Source organism: Eumetopias jubatus, unplaced genomic scaffold, assembly GCF_037043125.1.
Source record: "Eumetopias jubatus isolate StellerSeaLion01/CBP00866 unplaced genomic scaffold, mEumJub1_p1.0 scaffold_4, whole genome shotgun sequence".
Classification (NCBI taxonomy): Eukaryota; Metazoa; Chordata; class Mammalia; order Carnivora; family Otariidae; genus Eumetopias; species Eumetopias jubatus.
The window spans coordinates 54,327,284-54,352,783 of record NW_028274810.1 but is presented as its reverse complement, the minus strand read 5'-3'; the positions used below and the strand labels follow the sequence as shown (position 1 = coordinate 54,352,783).

At 41.0% G+C, this 25,500-nt stretch overlaps 1 protein-coding gene across 1 annotated transcript in view; it reads left to right on the top strand.

The window, feature by feature from the left end:
- Positions 1-25,500, top strand: part of CACHD1 (cache domain containing 1) — a 205,830-nt gene that overhangs the window by 100,438 nt on the left and 79,892 nt on the right. Inside the window, exon 3 of the mRNA XM_028102467.1 lies at positions 7,536-7,684. Within this exon, the coding sequence (XP_027958268.1) occupies positions 7,536-7,684 (149 nt within the window). The remainder of the gene's footprint in view (positions 1-7,535; positions 7,685-25,500) is intronic.

Genomic DNA, 25,500 nt, shown 5'->3' with positions numbered 1-25,500 from the left:
GAAGGATCTGAGGAAGATTCAAAGAGGCAAAAAATTGGGCTGGGACTGAAAGAATGAGTAGAACATAGTTGGATCTGGGAGAGTCGATTTTTTCCCCCTGCAATTTTGGGGTTTGTAGCACACAGAGAAAATGGAGCTAGGGATTAGGAGAAACAGTCTCCACTTCCTACGCTCACTTAGCGCGAGTGTGGGCACACCCCTGAGCCTAGATTTCCTGACTGTTGGAACAGGACAGGGAAGATCTGCTCTGCTCAGCTCTTAGGGTTGTTGGAAGGCACACGTTAAGACAAGCCCTGTGGAAATGCTTTGAAAATGGCAAAAGACAGGAGTAGAGTCCTCATTAGAACCTGGAGTTTAGAAAGAAGATCCTAGACGAATTCTGAGTTATCTCAGATTGTAACTACATAACCTACAGGACGTGGTGCTTTCAAAGAGTCACTGACAGCCCTCGCAGGTCCTAGCCCAGTGTTAACACCTCTGGCCTGACTCCTCTCCAGTCGCTGAGAATATGTTCAAGATTCTCCATCAAAGTGCCTGTGTCAGTATGTGAAGTCCCCCAAACAATAACAAATACAATAACAGCAGTAGTAAAACAACAATCAGTACCATTTATTGGGCACTTAGAGTATTACTCTGCTTCATACTTCACGAACCTTCTCCCTTTTACTTCTCAAACAACATCATGAAACACCTGTTATTCCCAGTGTAGGGGTAATTAAGTTGAGGCTTAGAGAAACAATTTGCTTAGTTCTCTTTAGGTAGTAAATGACAGAGCTGGATTTAACTCAAATTTATTTGACTCCAAAGCTTAAGGCCTTTGTGCCATTTTGCTCTTAATCTAAGGGGGGGGGGGGGATTAAAAAAAAAAAACACAAAAAAACCTCCCTCCCGACCCTGTGCCAGGTTTCCTATGGAGGATTTAAGCATGAGGATGGATGAGTTAAATGAATAAAATGGTCAGTGTTCCAGTAGCCCCTCTCCCTTTACTTAGAGCTTGGTTAGTGGAAAACTTAGACCCCACATTACTTTCCTATCACCATCGTATGCATTTCCTGGTGTGGAGACTATGCTAGAGCAGTAAGAATAATTCCTTGTACTTATCTTGGGCTCTGTATGTTTGCTCTTTGAACATCACACTAAGCCCTTGAAAAGGGGGTAAGTCTTCCCATTTTACTCATGAGGAAACTGAGACTAAGGAAAGTCAACTTGCCCAAATTCCTACCCGATAATTGAGAGAGCTCTTTAGAATATTACAACTGCTAATTACTAAAAGTAATTACTAATAGATAGCTAGTTACTAATAGATATCAGTGTGCAACATGAAACATGAGAATGTGTTCTGCTTGAACTTTGGAATGCCGTAGTGTGACATTCAGAGATGTTAAATGTTTTTACTTGCATATTCTTAAAAGTATTTGTGTCACATTTAAATAACCCAGTCCTGAAACTGCTGGGGGAAAATAATTCTTGAGTAATAAGGCCGGGATGGGAGGAAAAGGGGATCAGCTATTAAATTCTTATCACGGCACAAAGGTTTTTGAATGTCAGATGTTAAACTCTTCTACATTCAATAGGAATTTTGCTAGGAATCTTCAGTCCCCTAGGGTACTTTTCCTGTCTGTGCCTGTCAGCTTCATTGTTATGCATTTTAAATAAAGCTTTCCCTAATATTCAAGACTCCTTCCGGAGTTTTAGGAAAGAGACATAAATAAAGTGTGCTGTGCCTTTGCATTTTTGTTTTCTTTTACCTTTTTCTAACTGTGTGCCTACCCCACTCCCAATCTTTAGAAGTATAAAGCTAAGGTAAAAAGAGCTTTAAAAAAGGGGGCTCTGGGGAAGTATGCAAATGACAGAAATGTCTATGGGAAAATTAAGGGAAGTGAAGTTCAGCAAGAAAGAAATTCATTGATGTTGTGATGAAACGTTGTCACTGGAGGATGATGACAAATTAGAATCCGTTCCCATGGGGACTGGCGTGCTACCTACTGATCATTTGACCCATGGCTGGATGTTGGCTAGCCAAAGAATTGACCCAAAAGATGACAAGATGGTTTTAGTCCCGTCGTCTCATCAGCATTCAGGAACCCCTTAGGGAATGAAGGGGAGAGGGTAAAGAAGGATAAAAGATGAAAGCTGAGCTGTGGAAAGAAAACTGTTTTCAATTATACTGAGGAGGATTGTGGGTCCACCTGTAGCTTTTGTTAAGAACGTCCTTTGTTTTCTCCTGTCTGCAGGGATCAGGGCAGGATACAGACCCAGAATCTGTCTGGCCTCTGGGAAGATTCTGTGTTGGTAGCCGGTCCTCTTCAGTTTAACGGATACATTCAGGAGTTAGTCTCCCTGTGGGCTGTCTTTACTCCAGTAGATTCTGTTCTGCCCGCCGAGCCACCTGGATTTGGTTGGCATGCTGAAGGAGATTGCTTTTAGAGAGAGAAAAATACCCTGCAGTGAAGCAGGAGTTGAGCTTTCCATAGTGAGTCACTCTCCCATTCCTCCTTATCACAAGGGCACGGGGAGGTCATCTCAGGCAGTAGGGTCGAGGGAGGCCAGAGCCCCACATGGGAGTCAGAGGACCCTTAAGCTCCATATGCCTCAGTTTCTTCACTTGTAAAATGGGAGTTACAATTGCATCTTACTACCCTATGATGGCAGATGAATTAATTGAATGAAAATCCTGAGGAAAATACTGAACTATGAAAGTCACTTCTTAAAGGAAAGCAGTCTATCCCCGCTGTTCTTTCCAGGTTATGAACAAAGTTAAACACCCTGGAGTAATTGGAACAATTTAAGTTCATTTGATGTAACTTATACCACAGTAGTCCAGTAATAACAGGTATTGGTTTTGCAGAATACATTGTTTCAACCTTGCCCCTCTCCCTTTTCTGTCATTGGTAGAATTCAATTCTAAACCCCCTCAAAGTCTTGATTTTCATAGGAATTATGTGCAATTCTAAATGTAAGTATCTTCAGAACTCTAATTTTTTTTATCGTAAAGTGATGAGACGGTGTGTGGCTTATGGTACTCTGTCAAGAATTTCACAGCATTTGTTAAAATGGGTTTGAAAAGAAATGGGAGGAGGGGATCATCGGTCTGTGTGTATTCCTGAGAGAAACAGTGTTGCATAGAAGTTGAAGCTTAGGCTCTGGAGTTAGAATACTACTGGGTTTGGGCGCCACCTCTACTAGTTACTAGCTTTGTAACTTTGAGCAACTTTGGAACCTTTAGTGTCTGCTTCCGGGAGGGAAAAACGGAGATGTGTACCTTACAGGGTTCTTTGAAAGTTTAAATTGATATATGCTTGTGAAGTGCTTAGAACAGAGCCCTGTACATAGGGCTCAACAAAGGTTGGCTGTTTTTTTTTTTAAGATTTTTAAAATTTATTATTTGTTAGAGAGCAAGCACCAGCAGGGGAAGCAGTAGGCAGAGGGAGAAGCAGGCTCCCCGCGGAGCAGGGAGCCCGATGTGGGGCTCGATTCCAGGACCCTGGGGTCACGACCTGAGCCAAAGGCAGTCGCTTAACCGACAGAGCCACCCAGGTGTCCCGGCTATTATTTTTTTAAAAATAAGGCAAGATGGGGTATCACTAAGTGAAAGACAGGAGTTTCCGGCTGAGAGATGTGAATCCAAAGTGGAAGGAGCTGGTGTTTGAGACTTTCTGTTAATTGTCATGTGTGTTTGAGTTCTGCATGTAGGTCACTGCCTCCACTGATGAAAAATGCAGCTCGTGGCCCATCCTAACTAGGAGGCTGAAGGCAGACATTGCCAACTTGCTCCTGCCCCCCCCTCCCCACCCAGGGAACTCCTTGGTTCCAAGGCCAGCCCAGGAATAGGACCTTTGTGCCCTGGCTTTGTGCCTTGGCTGATTATATTAGTGGGAGTTTCATTCCTCAGATTGTGTGATTTATCATATTTTTAAACATGTGTATAGTATATGGTAAGTACCACTATACAGTAGCTATTACAATTTTGTGAAGAACCCTACAATTTCTTTGCAACAGGTTTCTGATCCACAGGCTCCAGTCTTGATAATTCTGGTGCTGTGTAGATGGTAATACCTGGATCTGAGCAGCTTTGGATTGCTTAGCTTCAATATGTTTATCTAGGGACAGAATTCAACCTATCGAGTTACTTGTCACTGCATAAGAAAACACCCCAAACTCGGTGGCATAAACAACAGTTTCTTCATGCTTGCAGATGCTGTGGGTCAGGCACAGCAGGGATGGCTTCTCTCCATTCTATGATGTCTGGGGCTTCATCGGGGAGACTATCTGGAGACTTCTTGACTCCTATTCAGAACCTGGGCTGAGATGACTTGAAGGCTTGAGCAGCTGGAGTTGCCAACCAAGCACTTAACTGTGGCTTTTCCATGTGTCTTGGACTTCGTTCAGCGTGGTAGCTGAGAGCATTCCAAGAGAGAGCTGTGGAAACGGCATGGCCCTTTGTGACCTAGACTAGAACTTACATAGTGTCAGTTTCTCTGTACTTGACTGGTAGAATCCATCATAACCCTAACCAGATTCAAGGAGTGGGTGTGGAGAGGGAACATACACCCCACTTGTCAGAGGCAGGGGGGTGTTAAAAAAATTGCTGCAAATTTTTATAAAACTACTGGGATTGTGGCTCTATATTGGGACACAGTAGGGTTTCTGACTTCTACCTATAGTAAAGCAAGCCATATCGCCTCTGTTGCAACTACTTAACTCTATCACACTGGAATGAAAGCAGCCATAAACAATTAGGTAAACAAATGACTGTTTCATTAAAAATTTATGAGCACTGAAATGTGAATTTCCTATAGTTATTACTGTCACAAAATGCCTTTTTAAAAAAGACATTTAAAAACGTAAGAATCAGGGGCGCCTGGGTGGCTCAGTTGGTTAAGCATCGGCCTTCTGCTCCGGTCATGATCCCAGGGTCCTAGGATCAAGTCCCACATCGGGCTCCCTGCTCAGTGGGGAGTCTGCTTCTCGCTCTGCACACCCCCTCCCCCTGCTCATGCTTGTGCCCTCTCTCTCTCTCTCTCTCTCTCAAATAGATAAAATCTTTTCTTAAAAAAATGTAGGATTCATTCTTAGCTCATACAAAAATGGACAGTGAGCCAAATTAGAATATCATGATTAACTAGATCTGACTTTAAGTTAGAATTCTCCAAATGTGTAAAAGAAATACTGGGTATTTCTCAAATGTTTTTGTGTGTGTGTTTATACATATGTGAGAGAAAGACAAATGATTACAAATTCCATTTTAATTTTGGAAGTGAGTTTGTGAAGATGTTATTTAGAATTTTAGTTCTTTCAAATACACCTTATCTTTATACTGTTAGAGAACATTTGTTCCCAAGGGCAAGGAAGGGCTATACTCTTGATATTACGGGTGGAAAATTAATGATATTTACTACTTCAGAACCTAGAGAGAAAAGGTAGAACTTGCTCTTCTCGATGGAGTTTCCAGATACATGTTGTTGTTGTTGTTGTTTTTAATAAGTGTCTCAAGTTTTTAAAGAGGTTGTTGATCCTTAGACCAAAAAGATAAGGTTGAGGACTCTGGGGTGAGGGTTTCTTTTTCATCTTTATTAGTTCATTAAATATTTTTTATCTGCCTGCAATGCCGGGCAGGTCCTGAAGATGTAGAGATGAACAAAAACATACGTGGTACCTGCCCTTACAGGGCATCCAGTCGAGTGGGGTAACCAGACATTAAACGGATAACAGCATTGAAGTGTAGTGTGTGCTGTGGGGAGGGGGTGCAGGATACTACGAGAATATAGGTTTTTAAGCTGGACTCTGTCTCTCCTCCTCTACTAATCCATTGAATGTAAGAGTCCAGGAAAAAAAGGATTGTTATATTAGTGCAAACTTCTGTTTTAAAAAACAGCCAATTTATTGAGCACATATTTATTTAGCATTCTGGCCTCCACCTACCAGATGTCAGCGGCACTTTTTACCGCATTCTAACAGCCAAAATTGTCTCCGAAATCTGCCAGATGTCTGCTGGTGGGGGTGGGGGTGGTGGCAAAATCACCAGTGGTTTAAATTCGGATGGGAAATTAAACTGTGTCTATACATTTTATCGTGAAGACCTCAGTGAGAAAAACGTAAAATTTTTTTAAATAATAAATTCGAGCTCAGAGATTAGAATCTGTTAATTTAAAGGACACACAGGGGCATCTGGGTGGCTCAATTGGTTAGGTGTCTGCCTTCGGCTCGGGTCATGATCTCGGGGTCCTGGGATCGAGCCCCGCATCAGGCTCTCTGCTCAGCAGGAGTCTCTCTCTCTCTCTCTCTCTCTCTCTCTCTCTCAAATAAATAAATAAAATCTTTTTTAAAAAATAAAGGACATACAATTCCTCCTCTGAAAATGCTAAAACAGATTTGGACAATTCTCTATCAGATGAAATGTTACTCTGATACACTTGTTATGTCCGGAAATTTTTCTAAACTTCATAGTTTGTGCATTGTTTAGCAAGGCTGAGAACCACCGTTATTTAAGTGAAACTCTGAGAGCTCCCAAACATCAATGGAACAAACTCAGAGTTTGGAATTGGCTTGAAAATAACAAATGAAGATATCCTGCTTTGGCTCCATGTCCTCAGCCTGTAAGCTATTGGATCGTGTGAGTTGCATGACCCAAAGGAGATGATTAGTTCTCCTCTAGTGTGCTGATAATGAATAGCTCTACAAAACCAATTAGCTATAATTCTGTCAGTCATTTCATTTGGGTAACGTTTTGTTTAAGGGTAAGAAAAACAACACTGTTTTCCTTGGAGATCTCTAATTAAGCTGTGATATTTGATGGCAACAATGAGGAAAAAGCAGTATGCTTATCCATTTGCTTTTGTTATTCCCCCATGAAAGTAAATTATGATGAAGTGTTCTGTTCACAGCAGTTAAGAAAGACATTTATCCATCTTAAAGGTGTGACAGAGTAAACATGAATATATTTTTAACTGTATATTTTGTTTTATGTGGATGTCTACATTGTACAACTCCAGACATTTGCCATTCACACGGAGGACTGTGAATGGTGCCCCCCTGGAGTTGTGTAGCAGAAGATACTGTATGTCCTTTCCCTTCTTCACATGTTTTTCTCTTGAAGATTTGTGTGAATCCAGAACCATGAATAGCGGGTTGTTTTCTTACAATCACTGTTCTTGCTGTTTAAGTCCTAATGCTGTCATGCTGACAGTAGTTATCAGTAGACTTTGTTTTCCTTTATCTAGCAAGGCATTTTATGGATCACTCTTGTTCTATATGAGTTCATACACATGAGAAGTTCTTAGTGTATCGTTAGCTATTTTAGGACAGCAGATAGAACTGTTTTACTGTCGTCTGACTATCCTTCTGGGACTTCTGGACATTTTGCAGTTTTTATCTCAATTTACACCGTAGAATGAGACTTAGGTATATATTGTTGGTTTTACCTGAAGTATAATACATGCAGCCTGTAATATAAATTAATGAGCTTATTAGGAAAAAAACACTGTGGGTTATTGTGGTGGGCTTTTGATTCATTTTGCTTACTGTTTGTCTCACAGCTAGCCAAAAAAATCCGAGAGAAGTTCAACCGTTACTTGGATGTGGTCAATCGGAACAAGCAAGTTGTAGAAGCCTCCTATACGGCTCACCTAACCTCTCCTCTCACTGCAATTCAAGACTGCTGCACCATCCCACCTTCCATGATGGAGTAAGACTTTAAAAATAGTTTTGTCTTGTTGAAACCCGGAATTGAATTGCTTTCCATTCATATTCAAATCCCTGTGCATGCTTATTGCAAAGTGTATAGTATTTCAATCTTAAATAAGCTCTTTGTCTTTACATGGACAAGTGATTTTTAAAGAAGTGGGACTCAACATTCTATGTCCCGGAAATTCCTAGGCCCTTCCTGCTCACCTTTTTGCCATGTTGGAATTCAGGTTCAGAAGTATCAAATATTAGCTGAGTACAAAGTTGAATTAAGCTAAGAAAATTGCAAACATTTTGTCAGGTGTCGACTAGTGGGTCATGAATAAAACAGCCTCACTGATTCTGGCAATTTGCCTAATTTAAGGGAGTGCCTTTTGTCTTTGAAAAGAGTAGCAAAAATTCCCACTTCATACTTTGGGACTTTTAAAGATAGCATCTATACTAATGGGAAATATGGCTTCAGATACTATTGCAACAGAATTAGTTGCAACAGTTAGGGATATTTTTATTTATTAGCCTAGTGATAGTTATATCTGGAGGGGTGTAGGGTCATGTGATGCCAGAAATTGTTTGTAGTGGAAAGAACACTTACCTAGAGGTACAAAGAACTGAATTTTTACTTAGTCTTTAACTAGCTGGGTGACCTTAATTAATTATGTGCAGTTTTATATCGGTGGATAATAATCTTTATTAGGCCAATTTTCTAAGGCTATTGTGAGTGATTAAAAGCTGTTAACATCCTTTAAAAATTATAAATGTTATCATAATTAGTATGTATTACTCCCCTTTTTGCACAGTAAGTGCTCTTAAAGGCACGGAAGGGATAGATACAACATAGTTTTTGGTGGTTAAATGTTTTGCTTCCAGAAGCAATTTTTTTTTTTTTTTTTTTTTTTTTTACTTACTATGGTTTCTTGGTGGGCTATGTAGATAGCAGGGCATCCTTAAGTCATTTTATTCTCTGTGTGACATGAAGATGAGCTTTTTTCCCTGGCTTACTCTGCAGCCTAACAAGCTCCTACTAGTTGTTTACTAAACTAAGTGGGAAAATGTATACAATGTAGAATGAGCCTGTCTGGATAGGAATCCTCCCTAACACTCAGATGGTCTTGGATATTTGCTGTCTTAGCCACTCTGTCTTCGTCTCTAGAATGGGAACGATGATGAATACTTCACAGAGGGTTGTGAGCATTCAGTGAGACCAAATGTGAAAAATACTTGGTAATTTTCTGAACAAATGTTCACCCTTGTGTATACATACACGCACACACACACTTCCATATCATAGTGAACATCTCATTTTTTACTAAAAATGTAATCAAAGAAGATGTCCTTTTTTTGTAGTTGGGGCATCAGTAATTGAATATTTTTGACAACTTATTTCTTATCTAAAAAGACAACGAGGGCCCAGTTGGGTTTTGAACCAAAGAACAAAATCATTTTCAGAACAAGAAGAGCTAGTATATAGTAAGAGAGAAATCCTTAAAGCTAGAATTATGCTTAAAACAGTGGTTCTCGGCCCAGGAGTGATTTCCATCCCTCACCTTATCCCCCTTTCCCCTTGGACGTTTGGCAATGTCACAGTTGGAAGGTGGGGAACAGTTGTTACTGGCATCTAGTGAGGAGAGGGCTGGGATGCTGCTCATGTCCTGGAATGCACAGGACACACCCCCCAAACAAAGAATTATCTGGTTCACAATGTCAGTGGTGCAGAGGGTGAAAAACCCTGCCTCAAAAGATAGGAGGTTTAAATAAATTCCTAAGTGGAACTGTTGCTCTACTCGAAACAACAAGCTTGAATTGACTGGTCTCTACTTGGAAATCTATCCTGTATGTGTTCATCCCATTACTGGTCCATCTTGTGAATTTCTAGTAATGTTTCAAGAAGTAACTCAACAATTTGCCTCTCTCCATAGCTTCCTAATTCCTCTTTTCTCTCTCTCTCTCTCTCTCTCTCTCTCTCTCTCTCTCTCTCTCTCTCTTTCTCCCTCTCTCCCTCTCTCCCTCTCTCCCTCTCTCTCCCCCTCCTCCCCCCATTTCCCTTTGCCCCTGGAGGGATTCACTTGCTCCCTCATCTCTGTTCCCATAGTAAGTTTCAAACACCTCTATTACAGTGTAGAACGTAAGGTATCATGGGTTGTTGATGGTGATTCTGCCTCCCCTACTGTTCTGGGCAGGGATTACACCTCGTGCATTTTTACCCCAGCACCTGGCAATTGTATTTAATTACTACTTGTCAAAATCCAAGTTGAGTAAGGGGATGTCTAGTCTCAACAAATTAAAACTTTGGGGGTGGAGGGCAACTACTGAACATAATTAATAGCACAAAATGTAACACAGAGAGGTACTGTGGTTCCTCAATGCAGAGAAATGTACCAGGTGGATGGCAGCACAAAAGATTCTGTGAACTTTAGAAATGTGCATGTTATTTGATCGGCTCATTTGGGGGAATGTCATAAGAAAATAATAAGATATGTTTATAAAGAGAAGCTTGTAAAGAAAGTCATGGGAGTATGATTTAGAATAGAAAATGTTGTCAATACCTTAAATTTCTAATAATAGGGGATTAGTCAAGGAGATTGTTATCACATCCACAAACATGAGATGGTAAAAGAGTATTTGCTGACTGGTGAAAATGGCCATGCATACATACATACATGCACACATTAAAACTTTGGGAGGACTTATATCAAAATGTTTTGGGGTAAAGACCGTGATTTCCATTTTGAATTTGCTGAGATATAAGGGTTGAGGTCTGAGATGCAGGCCATGCAGACGGTTGGCAAAATTCAGTGGTCCACCTTTTGGTGAAAAAATAAAACAAAGTGTAGTGTCTGCCCTGCGGGAATTTCTCATTTAGTTTGGTTTACCATCCCAGGGACTTCTGTTCTCCTAGGAGGCTACACACTGAGTAAGCACGTTAATAGGAGGCCCTTCCCTCCTTCAGAGGCTGGTATTGAATGTTGCATGGGGGCTCTGGAGAGATGCAGTGCAATCTTATCTCCTCCCTAGGAGTCATTGCCAGAACTAGCTTCCATTTGGGGTGAAGCTCGTAAAACCAGGGCGGTTCAGACAATGAAGCTGGGTAATCAGAAGATTTATGGAGGAGTGAAAAACAGGTTCCCTCTGGTGGCATATTAAAGAGATAACTGATAGAAACTGTTCACAGCGGGGAGTGGCAAGGGATGACTATCCTTCACTTAGGGTCTTCCTGGTTCGGACTGAGCTCACTTATTCAGGGACATGTGTTTAGGAGTTTTTGGAGTAACTCCGAGCTGATGCTTTTTCTAGCAATTAGCTGAACACACACACTATCTAAAATGATGAGACGCTCTCTCTTTTTTTTTTAAGATTTTTTTATTTATTTCAGAGAGAGAATGAGAGAGAGCACATGAGACAGGGGAGGGTCAGAGGGAGAAGAAGGCTCCCCACTGAGCAGGGAGCCCGATGCGGGACTTGATCCCGGGACTCCAGGATCATGACCTGAGCCGAAGGCAGTTGCTCAACCAACTGAGCCACCCAGGTGCCCTCACTTTTTTTTTTTTTTAAGATTTTATGTATTTATTTGACAGCACACAAGCATGGGGGAGCGGCAGGTAGAGGGAGAGGGAGAAGCAGGCTCCCCATTGAGCAGGGAGCCCGATGCGGGGCTCGATCCCAGGATCCTGGGATCATGACCTGAGCTGAAGCCAGATGCTTAACCGACTGAGCCACCGAAGCGCCTCTCTCTCTCACCTTCTTAATGAAGATTCAAAAATGGAAACAGTTAATAGTAAGTTTTTGGGGTGAGCCAGGATGGGAATCCTTCGTTGCCTTTATTCTAGTCCCTCATACAACACTTTTCTCAACACTTGCTGTTTTGGTATCTTACTGAAACACATTTTCAGTATATATTTTCCATTCCCTCCAAAAATGTCTACATTTTGAATCTCGGGGAGTTCATGTTCGAGTTAAACACAGAAAGGAAGAACTCCCAGTCTTGGGAAGCAATTTGAGGACGTAACTAAGAACAATTTTTTTTTAACAGTAGGCAGATTTGGTTTTGAATCTAGCCTCTTTCATAAGTTGACCTTGGGGAGTCACTTAATTCTGAGCCTCAATCTCATCAGTGAGCTGAGAATAAGGATAATACATACCTCACAGGGTCACCATAGGGAGCTGTCTTTAGATTGTAACTTCTTTATTTGGTAAGTGTGGATATTATCCTCCAGGTCAAGAGATACACTTTTTTTCTCTGCTTTAAAAGTGAACTCACTTAAATGAAAATATTAAGTGAATGTGACCAAAATCTTGAAGGTGATAGATAGGGTAATGATGAAAGTTCATGAAAAATGGACTCAAGAGTATTGCTAAAGTTCTTAAAAATTGTGAGATTTTACAGTTCTATAAAGCAGACTCTTGGCGCCCATGTCGTATATCTGGCTACATGCAAATGTATTCATACTGCCATTATAAGAAATATAAGCAATTGAGATAAGGGACCTCCAGTCTTAGATCTGGATCTTGTCCATTCTTAAACATCTGGGCTCTATAAACATGTTTTGACACCTAGCACTGGCCCAGTGGTGCTCAAGCTGTTTGTTACTAACATTTTAAGTGCCTGCCTGTGGCCTGTTTGACCTGGCTGCTTCTCCAAAGGCATCAAAGATGAGTTAGTACTAGGACAATATTTTCACAACAAATTTTAACCAATAGCCAATATTCAATTTTTATTTCAAGCCTAGAATTTCATTGTTACTGATTTATAATCCATTTATTTTTCTCACAAAGGCTTGATAATGCTTGTTTTAATAAAATGCCCAGTTCAGAAGAGAGAAGGGCTTTAAAATGTCCTATTAGAGATTCTGAAAGTTTATACCATGATGACAGCAGAGAGAACCTGCAAACCAACAGAGAATTGATTTTTCAGATGATTTTGATACTGTCCTTCTTAGACCACTCAACTCTTTCCTACTCAGGAGTCCTACAAGTTAATTATTTTGTACAAGGCCCTGCGTGAAGATTAGGTGCTCTGTCAATGTTTGCTGAAGGAATGACCTCCTCTAAAATGGAAAAAAAATCAGGTGATGGCTTAATCTAAGATAAACTCATTTTCAGTCTTGTCACTTAAAGTGACATAGTTTTGAGAACGAGTTCATTTACTTATTTAATGAACAGCTCCCCTGTGTTGGGTTGCTGATGAGGGCACATGAGAGACTGGGCTCTCCCACGACAAGTGTGCAGACACACGCAGAATTACCCTCAGGGACTATATCTGGTCTACAAATGTGTTTATCTTGGCCCCACAGGATGTTGTAAAGGTTTTTAAATTTATAAGTTTTTAAATCTGTTGCCAACATTTAAATTTGGGGAGATTATGCATTTTAAAAATCCAAAATTCTGTCTTCTCTAAAATCAGAAGATCCGGCAATTGTGGGTCCACATTCCCACTGGGCAGCAGTCAGCTTGCATGATTCCCCTTTGAGGCCCGGGCCCACATTCGCCCTTTCACACAGTTACTACTAGTCCCTGTGGATTACACCCAACCCATTCCCCTGACTTTAATGAGCTGCTTGGCCCACACCAACATGTTGAGTTTGAAACTCCTGGTCTAAAAGGACTGTATAATACCAATAATTTGACTTAAGAAAATGTCAGGTTTAAAGAATCTAGCTCCTGTATGCATAACATTTAGAGTATCTGTCCCTGAAACCTGGCTTGCCACAGAGATGGTGTTCTCTGGAGCACCTCTGAACCTATTGTTGACTCAGCAGAACCCACTAACCCTTGGCTTTTATACAAACCAATCAGTAATTTTATCTTCCATGTCTCTTAATCCATTTCTTTCCTCCCTTCCCCAGTTTCTTTTGTGAGTGTTCCTGCCTGGTGGCATTCTTATTTTTTCATTCTTATGCCTTTTTTTTTTTTTTTTTTTAAGAAAAGGAGAACAATATGAGGGTAAACTAGGAAGGAAATACTGGGAAGATGAACTTAGATTTTTATTTTTGTGTGTGTCTCCTGGGTTTCAGTGCTGTTGTCCTCACTTTTAGTTAATGCTTGTGAATTGGTTAATTGTGGTGGGAATTTAAGGCATCCAGGCCAGGTTTGAGATGAGCAAAGTGATACTCTGGTGGAGCTAGAGTCAGTAAGCGATGGTTTTCAAGGTCCTTGGAAGCCAGCCACCTGCAGCTAGACTTGAGCTCTATAGAGAATTCTCACATACCCATCAGGGCAGACTTTAAAAGCTTCACTAATTCCAAAAAGAGAAGAAATTCTGGGAAACATTGTCAAATTAGATTCCTGCTATTTTTCAAGGAGCTCTTTGAGATGGAACATCCACTGAGATTAATGTAGTCACCGGGGAAGGCGGGGAACACTCATCTCATTTTCTGAGAACCCAAATTTAATGCATCCCTGGCTGCCACCCACTAGAACAATATGATTTCAAGAGTTAGTTCTTACCACAAAACCTACTGGGGGTATTGGGCTAGAGACAAAGCAACCAGCATAGGTTCTGATGCAAGAACACAGGCTCCTGGTGGCATTTTTCATGAATAGCCACTGTTCTAACCCTGTGTTAGGGTTCTCCAGAGAAACAGAACCAATAGAAGAGGAGATATGTGAAAGAGAGGGAGAGGGAGGTAGATTTATTTTAAGGAATTGGCTCATGTGATTATGCAGAAGCAAATCCAAAATCTGTAGGGTAGCCCAGCAGTTTGGAGGCCTAGGAAGAGTTGCAATTCCAGTCTGCTGACAGATTCCTTCTTGCTTGGGGAGGTCAGTCTTTATTCTATTAGGCCTTCAACTAATTGGACCCTTCAACTAATTGGACTTAAATGTTAATCTCATCCCAAAAATACCCTCACAGAAACATCTAGAATAATGGTTGACCAAATATCTGGGTACCCTGGGCCAGCCAAATTAACACATAAAATTCACCAACACACACTCTTAGAGAAAGGATAGAAAATTGTGTGGCAAAAGCTACCATTGAAGTTAAATTTTTATTAACAGTCACATTTAGATTGGATGCCAGATTATCACTCTTCAAACTTTATGCTGTATCCTACTAGACTGTTTCTCTTAAAAATTTGATGTTCGTGTTAATAGCTGCCTGGAAAGGAGTGCAGGCAGCTGAGTAAGTCTCTTTCCATGTAGGAGTGCCTGGGTGGCTCAGTCGGTTAAGCATCTATCTGCCTTTGGCTCAGGTCATGATCTCGGGGTCCTGGGATTGAGCCCCACTTTAGGCTGCCTGCTTGGTGGGGAGCCTGCTTCTCTCTCTCCCTCTGCTGCTCCCTCTGCTTGTTCTCATTCTCTCTCTCTCTCTCTAATACATGGATGGATTTTAAAAATCTTTTTTTTTTAAGATTTTATTTATTCGTTTGAGACAGAGAGAGAGAGAGAGAGAGCATGAGCAGGGAGAGAGGCAGAGGGAGAGGGAGAAGCAGGCTCCCCGCTGAGCCAGGAGCCTGATGTGGGGCTCGATCCCAGGACCCTGGGATCATGACCTGGGCCAAAGGCAGACGCTTAACCATCTGAGCCACCCAGGTGCCGCTTAAAAATCTTTTTTAAAAAGTCTTTTTTCCATGTAAATTGGTTGTGTATCTTGTGGTATGATTTAGATGTGCAAATTTCTACGTTCACATATTAAGTTCAAGTATTGTTGATACCATGGGAGCCAGAAATAAGTTATAGAGTTGTTTTTAATTTTGATGCCTAACATGCTGACCCATAATGTTCAGATTCCTAAACTAGGATCCTTAGGATTCTTTAGGGACTTACTAGCTTCAGGTCAAAGTTTGTGTTTGCCTTTTTTTTTTTTTTTTTAAGCTGGACTCAGACGTGAGCCTTCTTTCATTTTTAAAAGGAGACAAACCTCTTTTTAAATTTTTTTTTTAAGATTTTATTTATTTATTTGACAAAGAGACAGCGAGAGAGGGAACACAAGCAGGGGGATTAAGAAAGGGAGAAGCAGGCTTCCAGCTGAGCAGGGAGCCTGATGCAGGGCTTGATCCCAGGACCCTGGGATCATGACCTGAGCTGAAGGCAGATGCTTAATGACTGAGCCACCTAGGCGCCCCTCTTTTTTAATTTTTAATTTTAAAAATCCTCTCAGTCTTAACCCTGGTGGAAAAGAAATACCTTAAGCAGTGAAGACAGTTTTCTTTTCAGTTTAAGTTCAGTTGTGATTCAGGTTATATCATTGCAGTACAGTACTAAGACTAAATGGGCCTTTGCTCTGCCAATTTGCTGTGACCTTTTTAGTCCACAGTTTCCTCAGCTGTAAAAGGAGCAGTTTGAACTATACTCCAGAGACCCAGCTCTCAAGGTTAATTTCCCTCAGCCTTCTTAGAAGGTTTGTTTCTAACTGGAGCCATTTGCCATTATAGGCAACTTTTCTCACTGCCCCAAATTTGTAAATTCTAGATTTTATGAGAGTATTTATCTTCATCTTTTTGAGAGCCACCAAGGGGGGAAAAGATGGTATTATAGAGCAAGGTCTACAGAGATGAAATTATTCATTCATTAAATCATTTAAAAAATAAACATTTGTGGAATAGTTTAAGGAAGAAGCATTTCAGCTGAGTACAGAAGTAAGAAAGGGATTTGAACATGGAGGAATATGGAAGAAGAGCTTTCCAGGAGAGAAAGGGCCATATGAAGAAAATCCCATGGCTAGAAATGGCCAAGAGCACTGAAGATTACATTGTTTCTGGAGCACATGATGGAAGGGGCATCTGAGAAGTTGGTTCATTTCAGAAAATAGAGGCCCTCAAATGCTGGACTGAAGAACTGAACTTTATTCAGGAGACATTAGGCACTGTAAATGAAGCCAGGGACAATTCTCGTGCTTCTTTATCTTTACTGTCTGATACACAGTAGACATTCAATAAATAACGGTTGAATGAGAGAATCAAAGAGTTTTGAGATAGGGAATGAGATGAAGATCCCCTTTAAGGGAATTTTTACCTGTCAACCGCGTACAACTAGAAGACCTAGTCTGATTGCATTTAAGTAGGCAAGGAACAAGTGGGGCATGAACTGGGCTACGGGCACCCACTATCTTGGGCGTTAGAAGAGGGAGGAGCCAAAGGTGGTTGAGGTTGATTCTGAGTAAATGTAAGAGTGGTTGATGCCAAGTTCTAAGTCCTATTTGTACTATGTGTGTGCTCTCATCTTTCTTCTTACATTTTAATTTAGGGACCCGGTCAGATTCAACACCTTGCGTGAACAGGTCCCCATTAAATATCTACTGAAGGAGTTAGTGCATGGTAGCAAACCTGATTTTGTCTTTAGTTTTTGGGTACTGGTAATGATGATGGTAACAGAATTATTGAGCTACTTCACCTCTGGACAGAAATTTAAGTACCTTTATGCCTGTTTATGATAATTATTTTCTTCTGACTATTATTCCATTGTTAGAAGCTCTGATAGGAAATGTAGGCTTATGTTGACTTAGTTATCTCAGTTATCAGATTTAATCATTAATATAGTAAGTGGATATGAATAATTATAATAGTAATGATTGTATGCAGGGTAAATTTAAAAACAAATTTCCAAATACCTATGTATATCATTTTCAACTCAACTTGTCTGGATTCTGTTCAAGGCAGTTAATGTGCAAGACATTGTACCAGATACTGTCTGATAGACGAAGATGAATAAAGCAATCTGTACTTTGAGGAGCTCATAGGACATTAGAGTAAGCTAAGTGGACTGTGTCAAGTGCCATGAAAAATCCAAAGTCTCCTTTAGAAGAAAAAGTGATTATGAACAGAGGCCTCTGAGCACTCAGTCTTGGTAGAGAAGTGGTAGCTGGGGCCTTGAAGAGTGGAACTCCTACAGGTAGACCTAGGGAAGGATGCTTCAGATGGAAATGAGCAAGCATCATAAAGCTTTGAGCGTGCAGAGGTGGAAGAGAGAGCTGCAGGGGAGGATAAGAGATGTACTGGGCAGGGCTCAAAATCCTTGGTCAACTGGACGCATTTTTCTCTGTAAACAGTAGATTTTAAAACAAAGAAAGGCTGTGGTCAGTCTGAGATTTGGGCAAATTAACTATCTGGCAAAGGAGGGTTTGTGGGTAGTTGTGGTAGAGAGGAAATTGCTTGTCAAATCGGGCCATCCTGATAATCTAGGAGAAAAGGAATGGCACCTCAAAGAAGGATTGTGGGAGAGTAAATGATGTCCCACGTGGTGGTAGGTTACATAGAATATATGTAGCCCCTAGACAGGGAATATATAAAATCTGCCAACTAGATTTCATTGGAGATTTAGGTAGGAGAAAGATTTTAAAAGATGGTTATAAATTTTAAATTGAGCATCTCAGAAGATAGAAATATATTAACTAAAAAGTAAAAATAAAAGCAAAAGTTTTTTTTTTTTTTTAAGTAGGCTCTATGCCCAATGTGGGGCTTAAACTTATGATGAGATCAAGAGTAACATGGTTTACCAACTAGGCCAGCCAGGCACCCCAGCAAAAGATTTTTTAAGAGGAAGATGAATTCAGTATGAACATGCTGATTTTGATTTCCAGTTCACGCAGATCATCCCGGGGAGGTGTTTGGCAAGTTGAGACTAGCCTGTAGCATCATTTTATTTTCATCCCACAAACCCTCCCCCCGCCCCCCCCCCCCACATAACTATGTTATATGCATGACAGTTCAGGAGACAAGGCCAAGTTGAACTGTATCGTTTTAATGTTGTGCTAATACATAGTTTTGTTTAAAATGATGTTTCTAGACATAATAGCTGACCCATATGTGGGCAACTCCTGTTTGGCCTCATCCTATTTTAAGGTAATGCACGTGAAAAAATGATGCAAAGTGTTTAACCCTGTATACAGTTTCTTATAATAAGACTTATTATTGGGGCACCTGGGTGGCTCAGTCGGTTAAGCATCTGCCTTTAGCTCAGGTCATGATCCCGGGGTCCTGGGATCAAGCCCCGCATCGGGCTCCCTGCTCGGCAGGAAGCCTGCTTCTCCCTCTCTCACTCCCCTTACTTGTAATCTCTCTGTCTCTGTCAAATAAATAAAATCTTAAAAAAAAAAAAACTTAATTGCTCTTATGTTTTCTATGAAAAATAAAACATTGTGACTTAGCCAGGTGCTTTTGCACTTATGACTCTTGCTCTTTTGTTCTTTCCATGTCACAAGGTCAAATAATGTGACAAGCTTGGTCCTTGACAACAGAGTTTCATTTTATTGCAGGTCCTCTTCTTTCCCCCAAGAAGGTGTGTTTTGTGTTTTTGCCCTCAAAGTGCCGTATGGCAAATCTTAGCCTTTCAAGTTATTCTCCCTTATCTCAAACTTTCATCTCCAGTCCTTTTAAAAATTATTATTACCTACAGGCAGGTGAAATGTTACAGATACAGTCTTTATGGATATTAAGCACCAGAAGGATTTCAGTAGAGCTCAAAATTCAACAAAGATTTTATAAAATGCTTTACATTTCAGAAGGCCAACTAAGTTACATTATTTAACGTCTGTAAAAGTTACCTATGTTTACACTTCAGTGAAATACTTTCTTGGGCTTTACTTCTGTAAATGTTATTTTACCTAGATTATTCAAATGATCCTCTCAACAACTGTGGTGGGATAGGTACTGTCTCCTCCCCACCCCCCCTGCCGTTATGCCCATGAGGAAGTAGGCTCAGAGGGGTTGTGTGCCCGCTCAAGGAGTAGGATGTGTCATCTGGGTTACCTGATTTCAAATCATTTTTTTTTTAATGACAAAATATTTTGACCGGTGGTAAAATTGGAATGGCTTACCTGCCAATTGAAATGCTGAACATTGTGTTCCTTCTTGGAATTTCACTTGAGGCTGTTGTATAACCTTCTGAAATTCCTGAGTTGGCTGAATATAAACCTCCCATAGTTGGGTTAGTTTGTTTCTCAGTCTTAAAACCATGTTCCTGCAGTAATTTATGTCCTTTCTGTGCATGTGTGTGCACGCGTGTGTGTAGGTAGTAGATATCTGTACCTAAAGGACAGTCGAAGAACACCCTCCCAGCAGAAAGCACACCTGCATTTGGGTCAGCTGACGGTCCTGCTTTCTGGCTTTTCCTCCTGTGACCCTTACTCAAGGAAGGGAGACCTGCCACTCTGCTTAGAATACTGAATTTCACCAGTGGCGTTTTGTGGATTTTAGGGAGAGCTGATCCTATGATTTTCTTTTCTTTTTTCCTCCTTTAAAAAAAAAAAAAAAAAGAACTAGTCTCTGAAAGAAACAAGCTAGTAGACTATACTAGTTTTAAGAAATAGACCCTATAGTAGCAGAGAACCGGAAGCTTTCCTTGAGCTTTTCATATGTTTATTGTGCAAATAATATCAAAGTGTTTTCAACGAATGCCAAGATTTGAAAACCATTCTGTCTATAATCTCTTCTGGGGACTCCACTTGCCTCGTATGATGATGCACACGCACAGCTTTATTAACTTTGTGATGCTGTGTCAGTAATGCTTTGTGAGGACACAGCCATGCGTATTCCACATCTTCTATTTCATGCTGCTTTCACAGAACGGGGAGATTGGGGCAGGCCTCTTCCCTCTCCCCTGCTCTGTGCCTGAGAGGATGAGCCAGTTCATCCGCAAGGTCATCTACTAACTCTGAGGTTCTTCGTGCTTGTCTTTGTTGGCTGCGTCCCACCACTCACAGTTGTCGGCTATTTACAAAGGAAGAAGCCACACGAATTTCCAGTCTCTAGTCCCGGGAAGTCCCCACCCTCTTAGGTTTCGTGCATTTATTCGTTCAGCAGACATTTACTGACTAAAGTCTTATCTTCACGGGCAACTCTGGGCCACAGGCCCTGGGGATACACACAGGAAAGGATCTCTCCTTGTGTCTTCTCAGCAAGGGAGAAAAGTATATAAATAAATAACTGTATGGTATGTTAAGCCCTTCTTAGAGGTCAAGTGGCAGGATGGACGTGGGCTGTGGGTCCCACCAGGCCTCCATCCACCTGCTTGTATTCTTTCCTTTTTCCAGGTCCTCTTCTTTCTCCTTCATGCACCCCTGCCCACAACCTGGTGATGAGGAGGACAAGGATAAATGTTTAATGTGGTCATGGATCCACTTCCAATCCCTCTAGATGTCACCTGTGCACTTTTCCAAGCTTCCATGAGAGAGTGGAGTAAATAATACCAACACATAATGAATTGACACATCAGACATGAGATCACACCAGAGTCTCCTCTCCCTGATCTCTGGGGTGGGAAAATGGTGAAAAAGAGAGCTGGTTTGTAGGGTACTTAGACTTTAATAGAGAAACTTTATTGCTCTGAAAGCCTTGCCTTCCAAGGGCGTTTGGCACTGACCCTGTTTCTGCTGTAGCTGAGTTGCTGCAGCCTGAAGGTTTAATCCTTAATACTGATAAGAGCAAAAAGAATGTGACTTATCTCTCCCATCTCTGCAGAGATGGAAGGAAAAACCATTTCTCGGAACGTGATTACACGTTATTTGACAGCTTTTCAGTTTGCCCATTAATTTAGGTGTTTGAATAAGTAAACTCGGCGTGGGGGGGGTTCAAGTATCATTTACTTTATAAATGTGATAGTTCCTTTTTGAAGTGATTCTACTCTTACCCCTTTCCTCTGCCATTCATAGAGTTTAAATATTTGCCAGCGCAGATGTTTGATTTTTATCTTAGCTCTCTCTTTGTTTAACTTTATTCTCATGGGTGGTTAAGTGGAAGATAAGGGGGTTCTTGTTTAATTCTTTTCAACTGGTGTTGCTCAAATATTTGGAGAGCAGACACTTCCCAGAAAGAATGAACAGGAACCTGGTTGGTTGGAGGTGAAGTGATCTCTCCCTATCCTGGTAGACCAGACACTCTTGGGTTGTTCCTAGGATCAGGGGGTTTGCTAGAGGTGAGCATTTCTTAGTGTCCAGGACTTCTCTGAAAGGCTCCTGAAGCTACCAGTCGAGGTTATTGTCTTTCTGTGCTTCCCAGAGAGATGTGTGCTTTTCCTAAAATGGAACTTTCAGCAGGCCTGGAGGCAAGGGCCAGCCTTGTGTTGTAAACTTCATCAGAGTCTCGCCCCATTTGTTCCACACCAGCTTCTGATCTAATACTGGATTCTGCTTCCAGAAGAAATAGTGGGATTTTTTTTTTTTAACGTTTTGCACCTGTCTTGGCATTTTAGCAGTGATTAAGAACAAGCAAACAAGTCAAAAATATTCCCCTATCCCATTAGCTGTCATCATAAGTGGCTTTGTTAATGGACTCCACTAGCAGTTTAAGCCTTGCTCTTCTGAGAGATCCTTGGGGATTTGCTTTTTAAATTATTGCCTTAAAAACGTGTCTGTGAACAATACCACATTTCCCCCTCACCCTGGGAATCCACACTGTGGGTGTGGTTTTCGTGTGCTAAGTGATAAATTGGGTAGGCTTCATTGAAAATGTTGAGGAAAACCCAGGGTTCTGAGTGATTTGCCTGGCAAATCACCTTCCATAGGAAATTTAAACAAAGACCAAAAAAGAGATTCAGGAAGTAAACCCCAACTGGTGTATGTGTCTCTCTCCTTTATGTCTTTTTCTTTCTAAACTGGGACTCCACTGAAAAGTTGATTTACACTGTGAATCGTGGCTGAATGAAATCCAATTGAAACTCACTTGAACACTGTTTTGATGTAAGATTCAAAGCTTCTGCAAATTTATTTTATCTTCTACATTTGCTGATCTCCTGCTTGTAAATCCTGTTGAAGGAGAATAAAAATGACTGCAGCCTGATGGGAATTAAATGTCTGAAGTTCAAAGCAGTTTGCACATCAGAGCAAACGTCAATCAAATGAACATCTTGCAAGCCAGGCAGGGAGTGAATTTCTCCATGGGGAAGAGATCAAAGTGGGAGTCACAGTTCTGTTTTCTCCCTCGGGATGCAGTTTCGATCAGTTGTTCATGAAAGTAAATCCAGAAGGAAGTTTTTTTGTGTGTTTTTTTTTCTCCCCAAACTTACGGGCGTAGGAAATATAGAGTTATTTGAAACTGAATTTCAGGCACTGGTTTTATCTTATGAAAATAAGTACAGAAAGCAGTCATAATCCAATATCTCCTTTATTTAGATTGAGAGTCTATAGGAGATTTAGATAGGATCGTTCTCTTCTTATAATAACTTTTTTTTTAAAGCAAATATGTAGAGATAAGTTGAATTGCCCTGCTCATTTTATATGACAATCTATGATTTTACCAGTGCTTGACCTTTTCCATAAACCTGGAATTACATTAATGTGACTGACAGCTAATATACTTCTCAATGAAAAAATCTTTTCGGTAACCCCTAAGAGTGACTGACATGTTTTTATAAAATATTGTAAGCATGAACTTTACATTTCTCTGAGTCCCCAGATCGGGCTGAATAGTAGGTTTCTTTTTTATAAATAGTATTTAGAAGAGGCACACGTGCATATAATGCATTCCCATCTTAGGCAAGGCAACCATTTCCCTGGGGCTTGGAGGTGGCTCGTGTAACGAGGAAGCTAAACAAGTGGAGTCCAGTAGGAATCCGGAGTCCAGAAGAGAAGCAGACTAGTGAGTGTGGGTGAGTGAAGGTTGGAGTGATAATCACAGGGTTTTTGCTCTTGTAATTGCATCTATCTGGCTCACCAGCTCGGGACACACTGTTCTCCTCTATCTCTAAGCCCCCTGTTGACACCTACTTCCTTACCTGACTGGCATGTCAGCGGCGTAGGCAGCGACAGAAGCAGAGTTGAGGTTTCTTTGTAGGCATTTTGTGTTAACCCAGCTGGGTTAACCCATGCTCCCCATGGCTGAGGTTCAGCACATGTGAAGGAACTCAAGACTACTGAGATTATTGTGAGACTCTTACCGTATAAAGAATGCCATCTAGCAGGAAGCAGGAGGAAGGAGAGTGGGTGACAGGTCTCTGAATGTGGGGGCTTGATAGGAGTAAATTAACTTAAAACCACCAGCATTCACCGCATGCATATTGCTCAGAGCAAGAATTAAATCAGATTTCGGAATGAGGTGACAATCTGTTCATCATTTACTAGTAAACTTTGAGAACCCCCGTGTCCTTGAGCTAACAAGACAGAGGTCAGATTGCCCTCTGGCTAAGGTTCTCCTGGAGGGTGGGTATTTCCTGCTAAAACATCAGGATTGTCCTCTGGATTCCTTCAGAAGAAAGAACTTCTTCAGGTATTTTTACATTTTATTTTTGGATCAAGTTTGATCTCTGGAAGCCTGTGTGTTTGCACCATATTAGTTGGGGCTTTCCTGAGTTGTGTTTCAGTATTATGCCTTGCCCGCCATTACCATAAACCCTAAGCTGTGGCCATTGTCCGTTATGTTGTTCTGCATCCTATATTCATTGCCCCGTGTGAGAATTTTCAGAATTTGGTGCAATTTTTTCTTTCTTGGTATTGTCTTATTTCTCTTGTCTTTGTTGTACATAAGCCGTTTGTCCAAGGTTCTCAGATTATCAGAATGCCAGGATCTTTCAGCAGAGAACTGAGTGGTACCAGGAGAAGGAGAAAACTGGCATGAGTGGGCACCCAGTCTGCTGTATCTCTTCTCTGTGCAGAGGATGAACATGCACACTCCCCTATCCACTGGTTCCCCAAAACCCCTCAGAGGTCTGTGCTGAATGGAAAGGGAACTTGAGGCTTTCTTTTCTAGAACAAAATAATAAGTAATTCTCTTAATGGCCAATTCCGTAGCTATGCCGCTGGTGAACATTTAAGTTCTCAACCATTAATAAAGAACTACCTGCCTTTAATATCTTCTTCCTCCACATGCTTACCTTTGTCCATAGAGCTCTTTCTCTGTGGCTATGCGTTGTGAAGCCTTATGTTTAGCTACTATCATTTTTTAAATATTTTTAATTAGGGAAGAGAGAGTGAGAGAGAAAGAGAGTGCGCAAAGGAGTGAGAGGAGAGGCAGAGGGAGAAGCAGGCTCCCCACTGAGCAGGGAGCCCGACGCGGGGCTCCATCCCGGGACCCTGGGATCATGACCTGGGCCAAAGGCAGATGCTTAACCTCCCGAGCCACCTCCAGCTACTGTCATTTTCTGTTAAGTGAAAAGCAAAGATTTCCCCTATGCCCTACAATCTTTCAGAGTACTCTTTTCCTCTGAGAGAACTGAATTCTCCTTCAGCTATTTTAGATAATGTTTAATGATAATTTGTTGATTTATTGAGATACATTGTAGTGTATTCATTATGAATAAGAGCTGGAATATATGTTCACATCTTGGTTCTGTTTGCTTCCCAGCTGTGAACCTTAGGCTTCTTGATTTAACATTTCTGTGCCTCAGTTTCCAGGCGTTCAAATGGAGGTAATAATAGTACTTTTCTCAGGCTTTGTGAAGATCAGATGAGTTAATCCACGTAAAGCACTTGGAACATATGATGAGCACTTAGTAGCTGGTAAATGTTACTAACACATCCAGTACTAGTTCTTACTATTTATTAAACGCTTACTGTGTACCAGGCCATTTTCTGTGAAGAGCCATTTTCTGATTTGATCCTTAACACAACCTTATGAAATAGGTACTATTATCACCATTTTATGGATGAGAAAAAACTGAGGCTTAGAAATCCTGAGTTATGTGCAAAAGGTATACAGCAAAATTCAATTTAAACCCAAACTGCACTCCATGTCCGTGTACCTCTCTAGCCCATGCTCCTGCCCATGACCTAATCATGCTCTGCCACAGTGGCAGTGCTTTGTTCATCATAAATATTGAATGAATATGACTGGATAAAATACCCAGAGCTTTCCAGTGACTTAGCTCTCTGCCCTTGCTCATTGGTCAGTCACCGATAAGAATTTATGGGCTACTACACATTGCCAGCAGTGTGCTAGACCTGAGAGAGAAATA